General features: G+C 41.5%; 1 protein-coding gene across 3 annotated transcripts in view; it reads left to right on the forward strand.

The window, feature by feature from the left end:
• Positions 1 to 20,012, forward strand: part of PPP2R2B (protein phosphatase 2 regulatory subunit Bbeta) — a 299,520-nt gene that overhangs the window by 169,292 nt on the left and 110,216 nt on the right. The window contains exon 1 of one of the 3 annotated variants that reach the window (XM_075856522.1): positions 657 to 1,274. The exons of the other annotated variants lie outside the window; for them this stretch is intronic. Coding sequence (XP_075712637.1) covers positions 1,205 to 1,274 — 70 coding nt within the window. The 5' untranslated portion in view covers positions 657 to 1,204. Of the gene's footprint in view, positions 1 to 656; positions 1,275 to 20,012 lie in introns of those variants that run through there. 3 annotated transcript variants of the gene reach the window in all.

Raw genomic sequence — 20,012 nt, forward strand, 5'->3', positions numbered from 1 at the left:
TGTGCCAGGGCACCCACCCCAAACTGTTAAATGCCACTTCAGCAGGAGGACCCCCTATAAGGCTTCGTTCACATCTGCGTCAGGGCTCCATTCATGGATTCCGTCAGAACTTCCCATCAGGCTAACCCATGAACGGAACCCTGACTGAGACAAATGGAAACCGTAGGTTTCTGTTGGCATCACCATTGATCTCAATGGTGACTGATTCGGTCCAAATGGTTTCCGTTTGTCACCGTTGTGCAAGGGTTCCGTCGTCTTGACTGAATGAATAGCGCAGTCGACTACGGTATCTGCGAGTGAATATGACCGACCATTGCGTAATCGTTCATGGTGGATAACGTTAGTTTGTATGATATATTGTCTGTGAAATAGTATTGTCCGTCCTCTACTTACGCCTTGCCATGGTTGTCTATAGTTGTGAGCTGCCCATTTCATTATATTTCTGTTTACACCCACAAATCATGGTGTGTCAACCTAATGGTTAAACAATTGACCTCCAGTGAAATAATTTTGATCTGATACATTGTGTCTTTAGATGTAACACTATCCGTGTACTAGTTGTAGGATAGAAGCTCATTGACGGTCAGGAGGGCAGTGTGGCAGAGTGGGTGCTCTGGGTCTGTGACACAGCACTTCTGGCTGTCCCTGGTATACTCTGCTGTGCCAGGCTGGTTGGTAGTGCTGGGTTTGTCAGCAGCCCCCACACTGCAGCAGTGCTGGGAGATGGGGAGAGGAGCGGGCTGTGCTGACGCAGAGAACAAGCTGTAGAGGAGGAGCCTGAGCCCAATGCAGCATCTGACAGTATCCAGCCTAGGTGTATGATCGAGAGCTGGCACCGGGCATCTGGAGCTGCTTACCAGGCGGGCACCGCACTAAAGGACGAACTGCAAACCTAAACGAAATCCTGCCAGCAGCGCAGTCACCACCTCCAGCAACCCTCTCCCTGGGCTCAGACCTGTGGGTGGCAGGCAGCAGTGGGTGCGGTGACCTGTTGGGCCTGTGGATGCTAGAAGTGCCGCACATTCAATCCCTTGGCACCGTCCCGCTCCTTTGCCCTCTCTAACGCATTCTCTGTATAGATTTGTATTGGGCAGTGGCATGGCGTGCCCGGGGCAGCTCCCTCTCCTCTTCTGCTAGAGGCTGCTGGAAGGATCATGGATACTGGTGTTGTTCTGTCTGCCGTTCAGAAAAGTAAACGCTGTAAATGGAGGAGGACATTGATACCCGCAAGATTAACAACAGTTTCCTGCGCGATCACAGCTATGCCACAGAAGGTGAGTGATCGCCAAGGATGTGCAGTGCATTCCAGTGCAGTACCCAGGTTCTGCCAGTGCCTGGCAACACAGTGCAGCGCTGCTCTCTGCCCACGTGTAATGGTCCCGTTTTACTGCCCCAGAGCTGCTGTCACTCCTTCACTGGCCCTGTACACTTTTATTTCTATAGACCTAAATCATTGTATTTATTACTGGAAGAACTTTTGACATTGCATACTCTACTTAAAGGAAAAAATAATAAAAAAAATAATATATATATATATATATATATATATATATATATATATATATATATATATATATATATATATTTTATTATTTTTTTAAATCCCACAGTATTAGTTGTAGGGGAGACCTCCTTTAAATGTATAGTCATTGGTGGAAGGATCTTAGAATTGCAAAGGTTATACATGTTAGAAAATTTCCTTGCTTGATACTCTGTATCTTCCCATACACATCTGAATCCTGGTCCCATATCGCACTATGGCCCTGCACCTGCAGCCCGGATATTGGGGACAGTATGGGAGTCTACCTGTCTGGTTGGTCTCTTGCTGCAGGAACTTGAAGTGTTTGCGATGGGCAGACAGCAGCCATAAGAGGCTTTATCTTCCGCACTCCCATTCATCTAGTAGGATTAATGGTAGATGTTTGGATGAGTTGAGCCGTGGTTTCACAATTGTCAGTATAACAACTCTCATCTTCCTTAAATGGTGCTTCATGTATATCTGGGATGTAGAGGTTTGATTAGTAGTCATCTAATTTATCTGTACCTAAGTAGAATTGGATATCCTGCTGCCAATGTGTCTTATGAAAGGTTCTTCTATATCCTACAGTCTTAGAAACCTATATACAGGGTCAATCTTATACTAGTGGTGACTTGCAGACCTTCGGTATCATTAACATGGGTTTAAGGGTCATATCATTGAAATAAATGAATACTTGCACTTGTGGAAAGTAATTCTAAATGAGATTGACATTTCACTTCTATCATTCACACCTATTAAGATGCATTTTCGTTGGGGTTTTTAAGGTCCTCCCGTTCTATATAGCTGCCGACTTCATGTTAGACTTAAGGTTTGTGGGTGGTGTCTTGCGTCTGGTAATGGGCTTTGTTCATGGAGTGCGTATTGAAGGGGTTAATGGTAAGCAGTTATGACTTACAAATCTCAAGTCAGATAGGCATGTTGGAGTGGGGAACCATACTGTTGCTATGGCGATACAAAATTATTATGTTGTATTTCACCAATATAACGGTTGACAGCCGGAGAATATATATATATATATATATATATATATGTGTGTATGTTCCTGCTTTCGTACAAGCGGTTGGGTGGATACAATGAGCTATTCCATAGTAGAGCTGGTGCTTCCTAAGTACAAGTAAGAAGGTAGAATAGTATTTTAGGTTCCCCTACCAACCTAGAAGGGGATGTGTCGATGGTTAATAATGGCCACCCCTATTCACCCTTATGTAGGCTCCATGGAAATTGTATGTTGTCAGCTTCCAGTTAAGATCGGCTTACATGAAGGGTCTGCTGGTGTTAACAAGCTAAAACCCTTAATAACCAGATGCATTATTGTAATGAAGGCAGCGCTTGTCCCTCTCATTAGCCTTTGCCCTGAACGATGTTCACTGGAGAATTTTTTTTTTCTTCCCATTTTCTATAAAACCTTTTCAAGTGTAGGTATTTCCTAGGGTGTGGTGAACAAATGGATGCCAGGATACCATCCACTCCCTACCACATCTTTACACCACCCCTTAGCTTTTTACTTTCTATTGTAGTACTGAATATTGGGCTTTATTCAATATTTTTCTTCTTGCGTCATAGAACATTTGCATGGAAATAAAGCCATGTTCAAGAATGTAAATATATATAATCTTGTAGCCAAGTGATCACAATTCATAGCCCATTGCAACCTAGTATATTCCTACTGCATAGTCTAACAATGGCAATAGATTGTTCAATTCAGACTAGTCAAGGCTCCGTGTTACCATCAGGTGGTGGCCCCTCTCACCCTTCTCAATATCATTGTGGTCACCTGTCACTTGCCCAGAGATTTTCTCCGAGAAATAATTCTGCTGCATTTCTAGATTGATCTTCAGGCCTTGTCCGTTTTTGTTATATAAAAATTCAGAAATCCGGACTATCTTTTACAAACTGTTATGTGGTCGTTTCTATTAACCCTGTTAATGCTCATTCCTAGTAACTCCAATGAAAAGTCTATGGAGGTTCAGTCATGGATAAATGGAGTCTGAATAAGTGCCTATCACGTTTTCTTGATCGTACTTTTTACACACGGGTGTGGTACTGGTGGAAGAGTAGACAAAGTGTTAATTTTTCTCCCAGCGCTGTCATATTTCCTAGCTGATGATAATAAATATGTTAGTTTTATGCTCTCCTTAGAGGTTGAACAAGCCAGTAACCACTGCAACATGCCTTGACTACAGTGATGGGTGCCCGGGGACATTCTATAGTTAGCCGTGGCATGTAGTGCGAGGAATGCTTCTGTCTTCTTCGTGCCGGCATCCATTTGTCTTGTGGCTGTGTGAGACAAGTGTCTTATTAATTTGCTCATCAGTACAAATATCTGCAAGTACTGCAGTCATTTCTAATATGGAGAATGCTAGCAAGGCACTGGTATTATAAGCCGTCCTTCTATATAGTGACATATGTATAATCAGCAGGAAGGTGACATTTCCTTCTGTCATAATAAAGAGATGAGCTTGTGCTGTCTATTTTCTATATATTCTGTATATTTCTCTGTATTACTCCATCTCTTTGTGTGGAGAAGTCAGCAGGAAGCCACGTGTTGGCAAGATAAATCCGAATGATACAAAGTCACACCCATGCTGTTTGCACTGACACTTTTTTCCAGCCTCGATTTTTACTAAAATGAATTAGGAACTGCCCGCAGGATTGGCATAACATTCCAGTCTCGCATGTATGTAACTGAACGCAGATATATTTCTCATAACGGTTTGTACGGCAGCGTGGTCTAATTCGAATATCCTGCTCTAGAGGGAAATATATTTGACATTATGGGTGGGTTAGGAAATATGGGGCACAATGTGGTGGCATGTATTGTTTTTTACTTTGGCTTTACTACCATCTTATAGTGGTGCCAGTTTAATCTTATTCACTCTTTACAGCACATACTGAAGTAAATTTGTCAAAATTATGATAAGGCCTTTTAACTACAAATTTTGGCGATGGAAAACTAATATTTTGGGCCTCCACTAGTCCTAAAAAAATACCAAATTTCTCAATTGAAGAGCATTTTGTTCTAGATTTAGAAAATCAACAAATGCCCTGGTTCTTTTCAGCCACAAAGCTAAACTCTAATCCGCCATTTCTCTATTGTGTTTTTGGGAATTTTGCTTGACCACCAGTATGGCCGCATAGCAGCTCCCACATAGTTTCACCCTCCGTATTCCCAAAACCTTTGAATGCCAAATCTATAAGTATGTAGCGATACTGTGGGGCGAGTGATCACTACCTGACTAGACGGATTTGCCATTCTAGAGTCTATGAAAGATGGATGATGAGCCCTTTGGAAATTGTACTGGCAGCCATATTGGTTGTCGCTCTGCTTTTTGTATGAATGTGAAACAGAGGAATTACTACGAAGGGGGAAGGGGCTGCATTTAAGTCAACAGAGCTGAGCTGCAATTCCTGCACTGTCCTGCTGGGGAGTAGTTCTGTCCAGGGAACAAAATCTGCTCTAACGCTCAGACCCTTTCATACTAATGATCAGTGGGGGGTACCAGAGGTTGACGTATACTAGCAATATACCATAACCTACTATGGTAAAGAAAAAATATCTGTACATGCTAAAAGGCATGAGGAACCGCCACTGTATGCTTAATTTAAAGCCGCCTTTTTGGTTACTCAGTTGACAAAAGATACAGGAACTGACATTCATGGCCACACACAATGGGGGTACATTAAAAAAACAAACTGTTGCAAACCGTAGATCTGGAGTACAAATTGTTGCATGTAGCTATATATGCGGCCGTCGTTTTTGCATGTTGTCCTTTTCAGTTTAGTGCTGCAAGCGTGCACTGTATTTTTATAAGTGTACGTCAAGCCAACATTGGGTCAGATCAGGAGTACATTATCGTAAAGTTTTCTGATGGGTAAAAATTGTGACCGATGCAACATGTTTATGTTGAAACATTTGTATGAGTTTTGATTATGTTCTATATAAAGTAACCATAAGACTATTTCTTCTGGTAAAATGACGGACACTCTGAGGGAAACCCAACGAAACCCATTAAAAGTAAATGGGTTCTATTGGGCACAGTTAGGGCTTATTCAGGCGAGCGTAATACTCGTCTGTGTACTGTGCGTTGAAATCACTGACCGCGCACAGACCCATGCAATTCAATGGGGCCATTTACACACGCGTTTTTTTCCACACAGCATGTACCCGTTGCGTGAAGCTCTACATGTCCTATGTTGGTGCGTTTTTCACATCCGTGTGTGGTCTGTGTTTGACGCATCAACTACGTAGAAAAGCAGAGAATTTTATTTATTTTTTTAAATGAGGTTCTTGCACGGATGTGAAAACGCATGCCACATGCAAAACACACTGCTGCCAATACGCAAGACGCACTGACAAATGTAGAAAAAACGCTGCGTTTTTTACGCGCCCAAATCTCATAGGCTCGTTTGAATGTAGCCTTCGTGTCAGTCATACGATGACGCTGGCACTTCTGTTTTTTTAAGTATTCTGTTCCTCTGCCTTTTTTATGAATTTGGTAAAAATGTGTCATTTCTGCCAGTAAAATGGTACTAATAAGTACGATATATTTATTTATACTTTTTGTAATGAGCCACTATATTACAGTAATTCTGTATACTGGGAGGTAAGAAACTTTAATGCCATTGCTAGGTTTCCCTTTTAATTTTGTCCAGACTAAACCCTTATATTCCTCCATGATTGTGATGGCAGAGAGCTGCCACGCTGGTGTAGACAGCTTGTATTATCATGCAGCGCTGACGGCTTTGTTGTAAATACAGCGGATTTGTAGCGTTTATATGGCCTCATGGTGGGCACATCCATCTGATATGCTGGACTGCTCGTACGCTTGTTCTCTTTTGGCGTGTGGAACTTTGTCCTCTGTGGGTAGGCTGTGCCAGCTGTCGGAGTTCAACAACTTGTTGGCCTAGAGGCTTATTCTCCGAGCACATTCTAATATAATGCAAATTCCCCCATTGATCCGGAGTCCTTCATTTTGGCTACAATGGAATTTTCATCAATGAACATCCCCTGAATGGTCACATTGGATCAAAACAATTATCCTTGGCCAGGAACTAATTACTGGTGCCTCATGGCTTATTAGAATAATAGATTCGGTGCAGGATTTTGCTTGTTTATTTTCTTTAATACTGTGGACAGGAATCATGGACTCCTATAAAATCTGTTTGGCATGTGGAACATTCCATTGTCACGAGAGCTAATTTAGATTGCTTTCGAAGAATTATGACACAAACCATTTATATAATTACTTTTCAATAAATGAATCCGCCGTGTTATACTGATTTAATACATTGCACAATGTAATTAGGGCCAGAGCTCAAGTGCCTCATCTTCTCCTGCCTACCATGGTTTTCTAACTATAAAGACTGCACGCGGACGGCCCAAGGTGAGCTAGGTGTGGATGGATTTATACAGACCCATTAAGCTTAATGAATATGTATCCGAACCGTTGCAAAGAAAGTGAAGGAGTTAACCATTGTTTGTAACCAATTTGTTTGCTGTTTTCATTTTCCAAAAGGCCTCTGAAAATTTAGATGTGGTATCTGATTGGTTGCAATGAGCAATCTCATCCCCCACCCCCCAATTAATCTGTTCAGAGTGGACTTTGCTCGGTGGGTCCCGTCACAAAATCCGCCGCAGAGTTATTTTTGGCTAGAGCAGGAAGAGTCCTACTCCCATTCACAGAATCCGCCCAAAGATCGGGCAGGATGCTTCTTTCTGAAAAAAATCAGCTGCCAGGAAAAAAGCGTCCGCCTCCCATTTGTAATGAATGGGATTCTGAATTTCGCGATGGATTTCACTGCAAAAATTCCTCCATGTGAATAGAGCTTTACTCTATTAGGCTTTAAATCACCAATGCAGTTATTGGTAGCCGATATTGACCACATGCCAATGATGACGTCCATCAGTACTGGCGTCATTGGCAATGCGGCAGGTCCCAATGTTGACGAGAACAAATGATGCCAATTGGTTTCATTGGGCGCAATGTAATGTTTCATTTTCTCTGCCACCACGCAGAATTGTAATTCTTTCTGGGATAATGGCTTGATGAGCTCAAAATCTCAGAATGAGTTGTCTAAACTGGGCAAGCCCCTTTTTGACATTGGGGGTGTGCGCGCGTGTGCATGTGAAACTTTTAGTTTCCTCTTCAGTTAATTTTACTCTATTGTGCCCTTGACCGTGAAATTGTGTATATAGAGTTTCACTGTTGCTGTAGAAATGAGGTTCTCTGTTTCAGGATTACACCACATCCTTTGTTCTTGGAAGTTGTCAGGTTTTAAGAGACCTTTGTGTTGTATTTCAGACTTGACCCTCTTTTTGCTTCCACTCTTTCTATGATCCTTGAACACTGAGACACTGTGAAATAAACATGTCGTCATTTATATAGTGGCTAAACTGGTCTCTTTATATTTAATGTCTTGATCCTTTTCAGCTGTTCTAGTCTGAGACTATGGGGGCACGTTTACGAAGACTGGCGTTTCATAGGCCAGTCTTTCTTTAATCCTGCTTGAGTAAGATGCAACAATTTTATTAGGAGGCGCACACCTATTGTTGAATTTATTGCATATTTGGCTGCCTGTGACCCCCAGAGTGAAACCTGTCTCTGGCGTAAATTATAGTAAAGTCTCTGTCACACAGTAGTATTTTGCATCAGTATTTGAAAGTCAAAACCAGGAGCAGGTCCGAAACACAGAAAGCGTAATGGAAACATTTTCACTTCTGTTTGTTTTCCATTCCTAGTTTTGGCATCAAAATACTGTTGCAATATACTGACCAGGATACTGCCGTATGAAAGTGGCGTAAATGTGTGAGGGTGCGCTTGCCACACCCCTTGTACTAAGCCCGATCCACTTTTTATAAAAGTGCTGCGAATGGCAGAAACATAATAAAAGTCCATGTTTGTTTTTCCTGCGACTTGCGACTTTTGTGCCGTTTGCGACTTTTCTATGGCAGATTGTCCTTCGTGTGCCATTTTTTTCAATATATGGGTAATTTTATTTTTTAATAATTGAAAGTAATTTTAATTGTATTAATCAATAAGATTCTGTGAAGAAACACTGCACCAGTATAAAATGTGGTATTAAGCTTTAGGGTATGTTCACACGCTGAGTCAAAAACGTCTGAAAACATGGAGCTGTTTGCAAGGGAAAACAGCTCCTTATTTTCAGACGTTTTTGAAGCCACCCGCGATTTTCACTGCGTTTTTTACGGTTGTTTTTGGAGCTTTTTTCAATAGTCTATGAAAAATGGCTCTAAAAAAGTCCCAAGAAGTGACCTGCACTTTTTCGCAGACGTTTTTCAAACGGCCGCGTAAAAAAAACAGCCCATCGGGACAGAACTCCGTTTTTCCCATTGAAATTAATGGTCAGCTGTTTGGAGGCATTCTGCTTTCGATTTTTCTGGCGTTTACGCCCCTGAAAAATGGTCGAAAATACGCAGTGTGAACATAACCTTAAAGAGAAACTTTCACTACCTCAGACATGTGCAGCTGTTTTATGGACGCCTCTGCATAGACCTTGGGGCACTTTAAATTAGCGGTGTCTAAGCCCTTATGAAGATATGGGTGCTGTTATTACTGGTGGCAGATATGTAAAGTAGCCCCTGTACTGTCAATGGGACGTTTCTGGACATCGAAAGGGCAGGGAGTGTGTGATAGTCAGAGCTCTGACTCTGTCCAATCAGCTGCAGACCACGTCAGTGGCTTCTGCTGTGATCTCCCTCAAAAGAAGTCTTCTCATCACTTGCTGTCAGTAGCAGGAGAGAGGAGGAGAGCGCGTGCGCACACACACGTAGCAGAGAGATCACACCGCAGGAGCCGCTCTGACACTGGCCGCAGATACTTTTGTGTGGCTTTACATGGCAAAAGAACGTGTGGGGGAAGGAAGCCTAAAGGTAAATGGGTTAAAGCTCAACCCGCCCCCCAATTGTATGTGTGGGATGTTTTAAAAATCCCCTTCATTAACATTTGACTGTTGTGTACTGGTCAATGTAGTAGAACTTATTACAACAAAGATGGTGACTAAGACATGACCTAAGTCAAGTCTGCCATTTTTGGCTCATAATATATTATTAAACTTCAGTTTGGTTGCGGTTTACAAGAAATATTTACTGTAATGATCTAAAGTTTATGCGGGAGATTTATCGATGCATTCACACCAACTTTATGGCATAAATGCATTGACAAAAAACTGGCATCAATGTGGCGTGGCATGGAGGCGATCAGCCTGTGGCACTGCAGAGGTGCACCTGCAGAGGTGCTATGGACGCCAGGTTGCTTTGATAGCCGCCTTCAGCTCGTCTGCATTGTCTGGTGTCTCATCTTCCTCTTGACAATACCCCATAGATTCTCTTCATTGAGAAGGACTAGCATATATGAAACTCCTGCAGCGTTTTTCTGAAACGTGCAACACTGTTATATCATCTGAAAAAGTGGGTGTGATTTTAGTTGTATTCTGTCAGACAGGTTTACTATTAAAAAAAATCTGTTTCATCACAGATGAATAGTAATTTAAAATGTACGTTATATTTATGGACTATGGCGCATGCATTATTCACAGGCTGGTACATCTCTTGGAGTCCTTGTAAATGTCCCCTATGGGTCTGTTTATAGTTGTAATTTAGAGATTTTGTAAAGGAAACCTGTGGCCAGATTTCCTTTTTTTTTCCTTTACAGAATGTCTGTCCGTGTGATACATAGATGGCTCGTGTCTTCCAGAATGGGAACCACTCTGTTAGGCCTCATGTACACGTCCATATTCTGGTCAGTATTTTGCTTCAGTATTTGAAAGCCAAAACCAGGAGCTGGAACAAAGCACGGAAGAGGGGAAAATCTTTCAGTTATAGGCTTTCTCTGTATATGTTCCACGGGTTTTGGCTTCCAAAGATTGAAGCAAAATACTGACCAGAATACTGATGTGTGCATGAGGCCTAAAGAGCGGTGCTTCTCTCTGGCTCATAGAGGGGGTCTCAAACAGACGACCCCCCCCCCCCTGACATCTATATGCCCTAATAGTGATCTTATGTGTTGTCACGACAACCACAATCCATACAACCTAACTTATTGATGTGCTATTGTTCTAAAAAAAAAAAAAAAGAATATGAATTCCTTTGGATGGCAATAATCATATTACATTAAAGGGGTTTTCTGGAAGCCATTAACTAATTTCTATTTCACTGCACATATAAAGATAATGTAACTTATAATATACTTAAGTTTTGATTTAATCGTCTAACACCAGATTCCAGCGCTGGTCTCGTGATGCGTCTACGGTAGCAAAAATCTTCTGGTGCTAGCCCGTCCATGATCAGAGTTCTGTTTTCCGGCTGGCTCATTGACGTCATGAATGATGTATAATGTACACTGAGGGAAGTGGTGAACCGGATACTCCCTTTCTTCTGATAGTTTCCTGTCTGCTGCTAGGGGATGGAAACACTGCTAGTCTTTGAGCATGTGTGGTTTCTACACTAGCAGTGTTTACCACGCATGCCCACTCCTGCGCTATCACAGCGCCTGTGCGTCCTCTTCTCCCCCCTAGCAGCGGACCGGAAACTATTGGAAGAAATCCGTTGTCATGAGCCAGTTGCTAGTAGTGCTCTCACAAGGACGCTGGGGTTAGGTTTCGGGGATTCCACCGAGTCCTGGAGCAGAGCCTATAATAGCGCTCTGCCCGGGTCTCCAGCTCTGGGGAAGACCCTGACAACACTGTCCATATATGGACAGCGCTCTGCTCTGGGACTCCGGCTCTGGGGTCAAATAATTGTATTTTTTTTTTTACAATTATGTAAGAGTGTTTGGTACAGCACTGATATGTTGCATGTTTATCTTTAGCTCTCACTGATCTAATGAGAGCCGTAAAATGGCAAAGGAGATTGTTTATAGCTGGGTATAGCAGGTGTGATGAGTCCCTGCTGCCGGAGCATTGCATTCTTGGACACAAGCGGTGCATGCTGGGAACTGTATGACCGGAAGAGCGAGACAACGAACACACCGGTAAACAAACCTCTCAATGTAAACAAGAGAGAATAATGGTAAATTAAAAATGTAGATAACTATATTCAGGGGGCATTAATAGATTGAGAAGCGTTGCGGTGATTAATAAAAAAAAAAGTATTGGAAAACTCCTTTTAATAGTAATTTTGTAAGGACAATTTTGAGGAAAACTTGTAGTTGACCTCTATACTCGAATAATGAATTTGTAGAAACCGCAAGTTATGTTTTTATATTGAAATTTATTTGTCAGGTTTGGGAGCAATATCGGTAAAGGATTAGTCACATAACCTGATGCGGTACTCTGTATATGTAGAGGACTAAAGAAAAATGAGAAATTTTGATAGCAGAAAATGATGGCTCCCTGGTGAGAAAGGAATAGGAAAGCATTAAAGACACAGGCGCTTCGGGGAGGATAAACATAAAGAAGTGGCTGTTGGCTTTTAACTGTGTTTTAATGAAGGTGTCTCATGCATATTGAGCAAGTGCGTTCAAGTTGGATTTATAAGCTGTGATATTTTTAGCTCAATTGTGCTATCGAGTCATAGTGTAATTGCTTTGATAATTGTAAACGATAATGACTCTCTGGGCATGGAGTAGCCGGACTTTCTAAAGAATAATCTGCACTTGTTTCATTTTAATAACTGGGATGTAAAAACCATTGCTTCCCTATCGTGAGCAACCTGATATAGCCATGAGTATTAAGATGATTATTCTAGAAAGAGGAACATGGTACACTTTCAAGGACTATGTAAGATCCTAGACTTTTTTTAATTTATTTTTTAATCTTAAAGGCTATAAACACCTTTTTAACTAAATGTTTTTGTTTTTTTTAATTGCATGTACCTTAAAAAAAAACAAAAAAAACAACCCAACAATTTTTAAAATTCTGCTGGAATTTTTAAAATTTGGTTTTAATTAAAAATGTTCTACTCTTTTGGCTTCTGCACCTAACCTAGATTACAATGCAATGAAAGCTTCGTGGTGCCGTTCTATCTTCATTCCGTCAGACTGCTCTCTGTCGGCTTTTCTGTAGCCCCTCTCTGACTACTTCTGAAGGCTTATCTAAACTCAAATTTAAAAACAAAAAGTAAATTAAATAGGATTTTCTAAGATTAGCCTTCAGGAGCAGTCAGAGGGTCTACAGACAGAGCTATCTGACAAAAGATGAGGAAAGAACGGCATTGTAATGCATTTTAGCTGCGGAACACAAGGTTAGAACATTTTTAATAAAACCAATTTGAAATCTGCATAGGGCCTGTAACCATTAAGATGCATAGGTCTGCATAGGAGCTGTAGACACAAAATTATAAGATCTTGTTAATCAAAACTTGAAATGCTAAATTTCTTTTATTTTAAATGTGTTGGATAAATAAGCAAAAAAAAAAATTGGTTGCAAAGGCTGACCCTCCTTTAACCCTGTCATGACCAAGGGTCATTGATGCCCGTGTCCAGGTCAAATGTTCCATTTTTGATATGCACTTCTTTAAACGATAATATCTTTGGAACCGCTTTGAATATCACAACTATTTTTACTTTTGTTTTTTACAAAACTTATGAGGCTTTCCTTTTCTAGATTAGTTTAATTCAGTGGTTTTTCTAAATTATTATTATTATGAGCAGACAAATCACTACAAATTAAAGAAAAACCACTTTTATCACTTTTTAACATTTATCTATCTATATATATATATATACACTGTAGAGCTCTGTAACAATTAGTCCTTTTTCCCTCTCCATTACCCTGGATCGCTGTGAGGGGAGAGTGAAGAGGGCTCTATACACACAACCGAGAAAAAAAACTGGCAGTCAACTAATAAACTGTCAGCTTTTCATGGATGTTTTGCATCAATGTCTCAAAATTTGAATCCATTTCCCGGCCATCTAACCGTTTTTAACCGGCATTTGCCATTAATTTTTCATGGACGTTAAAAAAAAATAATAATAATTATGAATTTTATTTCTTAGGGCTTTTTGTCTCAACCCCCTGAAAATACCACAGTGCCCATGTAGTGACGCAATACCACTATAGACAGTGCCACATTGCCCACATAAATAGTGTCAGTAGCCACATAGTGGCGACTGTAAATGGTGCCCACATAGTGCCACAGTTCTCCCTGTAGATAATGCCCATATAGTGCCACACGCAGTGCCCATGTAGATAGCACCAGTGTCCCCTGTAGTGCCAATATAATGCCACAGTACCCATGTAGATAGGGCCACACCCCCTGTATATAGCAGCCCCTTGTAGATAGCGCACCCCCTTCCTGTAAATAGCACCACTTTAGCTCCATGTAGGTCCTGCAGGAAGCCCCTGATGTGTCTGTCCATTTATGGACAGTGACGTCAGGGGTTAACTCTAAGAGCGGAATCCCCTGCCAGAGCTGAGATTCTGCTCCAGGAGTAGCCCCTGACTTCCCTGTCCATATATGGGTAGTGACACCAGGGGCTTCTCCAGTAGCGGAATCCCCAACACAGAGCGATCTGACACTGGAGATTCCTCTCCTAGAGAGAGCCGCTGACGTCCTTGTCCATATATGTATAGTGACATCAGGGGCTTCTCAAGTAGCGGATTCCCCTCCTAGAGAGCCCCCGCCGTCTTTCCATCTCCGCTGTAGATAGTGCCACCCCCTTCAGATGGCATCGCACCCCCAACTGTAAATAGTGCCACCTGAACGGAGTCTCGGAGCGGAATCCCCGGTGTCTGACAGTGACGTCAGGGGCTCTGTCTAGAAGCGGAATCCCCGGCCAGTGCGATCTGACACAGGGGATTCTGCTCCTAGAGTCAGGTCGGGGGTGCGATGCTATCTGCAGGGGGGGTGGGGTGGCACTATCTACAGCGGGGATGGATAAATGGTGGGGGCTCCCTCTAGGAGGGGAATCCTCGGCCAGAGCGCTGGCCGGGGATTCCGATGCTGGAGGCAGCTTATGTGGTGCTATTTACAGAGGGTTTTGCGTGGGTTATGGGGTATGGGATCTTAAGTGGGGGGTGTATTCCGGGGCTCCCAAAGCCGTAGCACACGAGTGCAGTGCTGTTCACACTGAAGCAGCACTGCACTCCTAATACCCCTTCCAGTCTGACGACGTCTTTACACGTGCTAACTGCCCGGGGCATCGGCAGTTAGAACGTATATAGCCCTATGGCAGTCGTGAAGGGCTTAAAGAACCCCATCTAAGTAGAACAGGCGGTGTCCAAGATCCACATTTGGCTCACGAGGTGACAGTGGCAGTGGTTTATTTAATTTTCATGACATGACAGTGCTATATTACTGTAGACTAACTTATATCATCTCCCCTTTAAATGAGAAGGATCAGGCTTTCCATTTCTCCACTTTCCAGGTTTTGACCATCTTAAGTGAGGTCGGACTTGTTGGGTATGTATGGGAAGAACCGCAAGTGAGATTTTACTCTGTGTGGAGTGGATGATCGTCTATTGCGATCTATTAGCTTTGTAGCTCTCTCACCACAGAAGTCTGGGATTAGAGATTTACTGCATTTAAAAAAAACATTTTGAAGAGACTCTGCTTGTCAATATTAGGCCAAGATTACACACACCCTTTGGATGCAGTTTTTGGCTTTTTTTTTTTTTTTTAAACACAGAAGTGGACACAAGAAAGGAGATGCATCAGTCTTTTCTTTATAACTTGCTTTCCATTTTGTATTCACTTCTGGCTTTGGCTTAAAATAACTGAACCAAAAAGTGCATCAAAACTGTGTGTGTGATCCTAGTCTTAGGGTGATTGACATCTGTTCATCATCCGTAAAAGATTTACCCTTCGCTGATCATATGGATCATTTTTATAAGGCTCCAATGGTACTGTTAACCCCATTGAGAGAGACTACATCTTTCAGGACCACGGACAGCAGCACATTGTTTTGCAATTGCCTATTGCATTTTCGGCAGTAAATACTGTAATGTTTTTTGTTCTGCATGTGACATTAGTCATCCAGTTTTATGCAATTATGTGTCTGCTAATGATCAACCTCATGAATTGGGGACGACATTACAGACTGAGGCGGCTGCTGCTTATTGCTTTCGAGGAACCATATGATCTAGTTCTGAAGTCTCATGTTGGTTTTCACTGCTGAATAAAATTAGGGCACCAAAAAAATTAAACCCTGTGTAATTTTACTCTCCATCTTGCAAGAATGTTACAAACCAGATTTTTCGTATTGTGGTTTTTATACGGCTACAATGACCATTTTAGAGCATTGGCATTCGCTGCTAAATATCATTGTAGTAAAACAACCAGCACATCTCATATTTCTAGGTTCCAAAAAATGTATGCATATTTAATAATGTTCACTCATGCGGAGACAATGAGAGGATTGCGGTGTCTGATCTGGTGGGCTATGCCATATAAATATTTCAGTTGATGCTACCTTACAATTCCGAAATGTGGGGCACAATATTAGTCTGCTAGTCTAATGTGTCTGATTCTCTGTCCTCGGGGCACAACCCTTTGATTCATTCTATGCAATTTCAGTTCAATGTTGCCCCTGCCCTGTTTAGGAAACCATGTTGGCAGCGGTTGTTTTTCTACACAATTGTGGAATGAAAATGAAGTGAAGTCAGTCTCTTGCCTCAGGCCACAATGTAAGTGTTTCCTAAGCTATTTCAAGATAGTTAACTGCTGTGCCAATAAATTTTGTAGCAAGACCATGCAATAGTCCTGTAGAAGAAAGAATCATAAAACGGAGTATGTGACATTTTGACTGTCATTTATTTTTTTCATATGAAATCTTGTTAACTGTTTGTGTGTTTAGCTTTTTATCCAATCGGCAATTGAAAGGATTGGGTTGTTTTCTGCAGTTCTGTTGTTCATTCGTGCCTGGTCAAGGACTGCCCTAAAAATTATCCTATTACACACGCATAAGTGCATTTGAAAATTATTTTATTAATATTTTTTGTCAATTTTTTTTTTGTACAAAACCACAAGAACAATAGCATACAACATCCAGGAGAATGGAGTGGGGGCAGGGTATACTATAAAGGTTCTCCCTTTCCGCTCTTAGATCTATGTACTATATCTACGCATTTACGTTTTATTTAAACTATAGTGTTCTTGTGAGTTATTAGTATTGTGTAACGAAAATGGCAAGGTTCACTTTATAGAATAGCGTTATGCTTACAAAATGACGGTTGATACATTTTATTATATAGCTTTACAGGAGTCTGAGCTCCTTTTTTCTTATACGGAGCTTCAAATCCATTTGATTTCACCCAGCCCAAATAAAAATGATCAAATGATTCTGCCACTGCTAGAGGGGGTTTGGGAGCTTACTGCATACAGATACATAATGGCGTTCAATGTTAGCTGTATTCAGGACTGGTAACACAGTGAGGTGACGCGAATACCACAAAAGTGCAACAAAACGCAGTCGTTTTGTTGAAAATCGTGGCTAATCGTAATTCCTTGGGTTGCTCAAGAATTCTGCTTGTTGGAGAGTCTGTCACTAGTTTAATAATGCCCAATCACCCAGCTAATCTAATAGGCGCTATCACACTGATATTCTAGTGAAGATTGTGTCCCAAAAAGTTTATTTTAAAAGTTATGAGCTTTTTTCTAAAAATGCAAATGAGGCTGTATTAGACAAGTTGGTGTCTACACCCGCGATTCTCCTGAGGTGGAGCTACCTCACAGCCTCCGATGCTGTCCAATCAGCGTGAACCTTCTTCACTCAGTGTGAGAGACTGAGGCTGGAGGGAAGGGGCATTACTTCGAACAGCCATATCTCGGGCTGGTTTTGGTGGCATATGAAAGAAGGGATTCAAATCTTTCATATGGCACAAAGATCGCAGTTCTTGCTGTGAAACAACCGGAGGCTTCACCAGTTGAAAACTGGAAGCTGTATACTATATGATCACACGGTTTCTGGGCTTGAAAGCGGAGAACTGTATGAGTCTGTTTGGACAGCATCATACAGAAAAAAAAAATACACCGCCCAGAGTGAAAAGAAAGAGTTACCTCCCATGTAGCAAGTATAGCCAAATTAGCATATTTAGATAAATGCTTCTATGCTTGCAAATAATAAACGTTTTTGTAAAAAAGAATCACACTAGTTATCAGCATCATAGCGCCTACTAAATTAGTTAGGAGATAGGGAATTAATAAACTCGTGACTGATACTCTTTAAGGCCCCATCCCACTTCAGTTTTTTCCTTCAGGGTGCTAGCCGTTTTTCTGACGGCTAGCACACTGACCCATTCATTTCAATGGGGCCATGCTCACTTCAGTTTTTTTTGAAGGTCCCGTTGTTCCGATCCAAAGAAGAGCATGTCCTACTTTGGTCCGGGATTCCGTGACCATGGGGCCGTCAAAAAAACTGAAGGCATCCGTGTGCCGTCCGTGTGTGACAGAGCCGTTGCCTAGCAACGACCGGGCGGGCAGAAAAACATAACAAATATTAAACTAATCGGCAGCCACTTGTGTCTATCAATCACTGATAGAGAAAAGAGGCTGCTGATTAAAAATAAAATAAAAATCCGTTCATACGTACCCGGTTGTTGTCTTGGTGACGAGTCCCTCTTCTTCCTCCAGTCCGGCCTTCCTTTCTGATGTGGCAGCCTGTGATTGGCTGCAGAGGCGGTTACGTGGGATGAAGCGTCATCCCTGAAGGCCAGCCTTATGACGTCATCCTGATGTGCGTGACCGCCACTACAGCCTGTAGTTGGCTGCAGCGGCGACATGGATGAAACGTCATTGCTGGAGGCCGGATAGGAGGAAAGTAAGTATCATTTATTTTTTTATTTTTTTTTATTACATTAAAATTGTATTTTCCGTACGCCGAGCATGGTACTGCCCAGGGTGCTGAAAGAGTTACCGCCGATCAGTGCAGCCCATTAACTCTTTCAGTACCCTGGACAGTACCATGCTCGGCAAACGGAAACACGGAGTGCACACGGCCGCTAAAACGGACACACGGATCAGTCAAAAACTGCCGTGAAAACCGAGTCGGAAGTGTGCACGAGGCCTAAGGAGGAACATTCATTGTTTACTTCCAGTGGATTAAATTCTATCCATGGTCTTCTGATGAACACACAGGTGCATGGCTTGTTACAGTATATGTATCAGAGCTGTGTCTTGTAGTAATCCCAGCACATGTGTGTCCATGACGTGACCATGGACAGCGTTTTATCCACTAGAAGTAAACAATGACCGTTCCTACTGAACAACAAGCCGAGATATTAAGAACCCCCGAGAAAGTATATTGGAAAATGGTATCCCTTATAATCTGCTGAAACCGGACAACTCTTTTAATCCATCTTTAGTAAGCTCCTGCTAATGCCAATTGCAGGGAGCTGGAATTTTATCATTTAACTCGTGCATCGGGAAGCAGAAGATTTGAAGCTCTGTGTGTATATGTATGTACGGTATATATGTATGTATAGATGTGTGTATGTATATGTGTACATATATATATGTGTGTGTGTGTGTGTGTGTGTGTGTCTATCGATCTATCTATCTTAATCATAATTAAGATGTATAGTGAAAGGCATCAGCACAAAAAGCTCTTTACCTGTTTTATTCAATTCATACGCAAGTTTTTTTTCCTAGAAATGAACGTAACGTGGTATTCTTGTTACCTCTTCTGACCTATACATAAAAAGGCTTCAGACAGTGACTCTCCACTGTTAACGCTTTGCTCTACTCCTCTTCAAAATACTGCCTAAGTGTTTCATATGTCTATAAATTCTATAATCCAATAGAGAAAACATACTCTAAACAAATGAGACCAAGAACAAAGCAGCTCTTTAAAATATTAACTCTATTTTGCAATGCTTTGTAAAATAAAGAGAATGGTGTCCTGTGCACTTAGCAGTTGACATAATGTGTAGCCAGCTGTTCTGATACCAGTCGTGCGTTTTATGCACGTGGTGCTTATATATATTTTTTTGTAATAACGGTCTCTCCATGGTTGACGGGATTGGCAGGATTTGATGTGGTCACAAAGCAGAGCTGTGAAAATGGAAAGTTTTTTTATCTGACACTAGAAGCAGCCAATTTTCACCTCTAGTACACAGTGCATGTCTGCAGCACCACAGCAGGCAGGAACGGACAGTGAATCTGATTGATCCACCTGCATTTCAATTCGAAGTTGGTTAGTGGTTACTTTTTTTATTTTGATTGGACGTCTGTGATATTAAAGGGCAATTTGTATTGGTAATTCACAAGTAATAAAGATTTAGAGATTTATTCTTTTTTCTTGGATCTAAAAGTGCATATTTTAATTGCAATATGTTTTCTGTTGGCATTGGCTTAATCTGAATTGTTCGTGTTGCCAAAAATATATTTACTGGTTCATGTATTCTTTAATCAACAGGTAAGAACACTATTGAAAAATATTTCTTAATCTGTAGAATTATTTTATATTTTTAAGCTCCTCTTTGAGACCGGTTTCTTAAATGGACAACTTCCTGCTATATACCCTACTAGGACAGCTCTCGACCCTGGAGCGGACCACAGGGTGCTCAATAAAAAGAA

The sequence above is a fragment of the Rhinoderma darwinii genome, chromosome 3 (genome assembly GCF_050947455.1).
Source record: "Rhinoderma darwinii isolate aRhiDar2 chromosome 3, aRhiDar2.hap1, whole genome shotgun sequence".
Classification (NCBI taxonomy): Eukaryota; Metazoa; Chordata; class Amphibia; order Anura; family Rhinodermatidae; genus Rhinoderma; species Rhinoderma darwinii.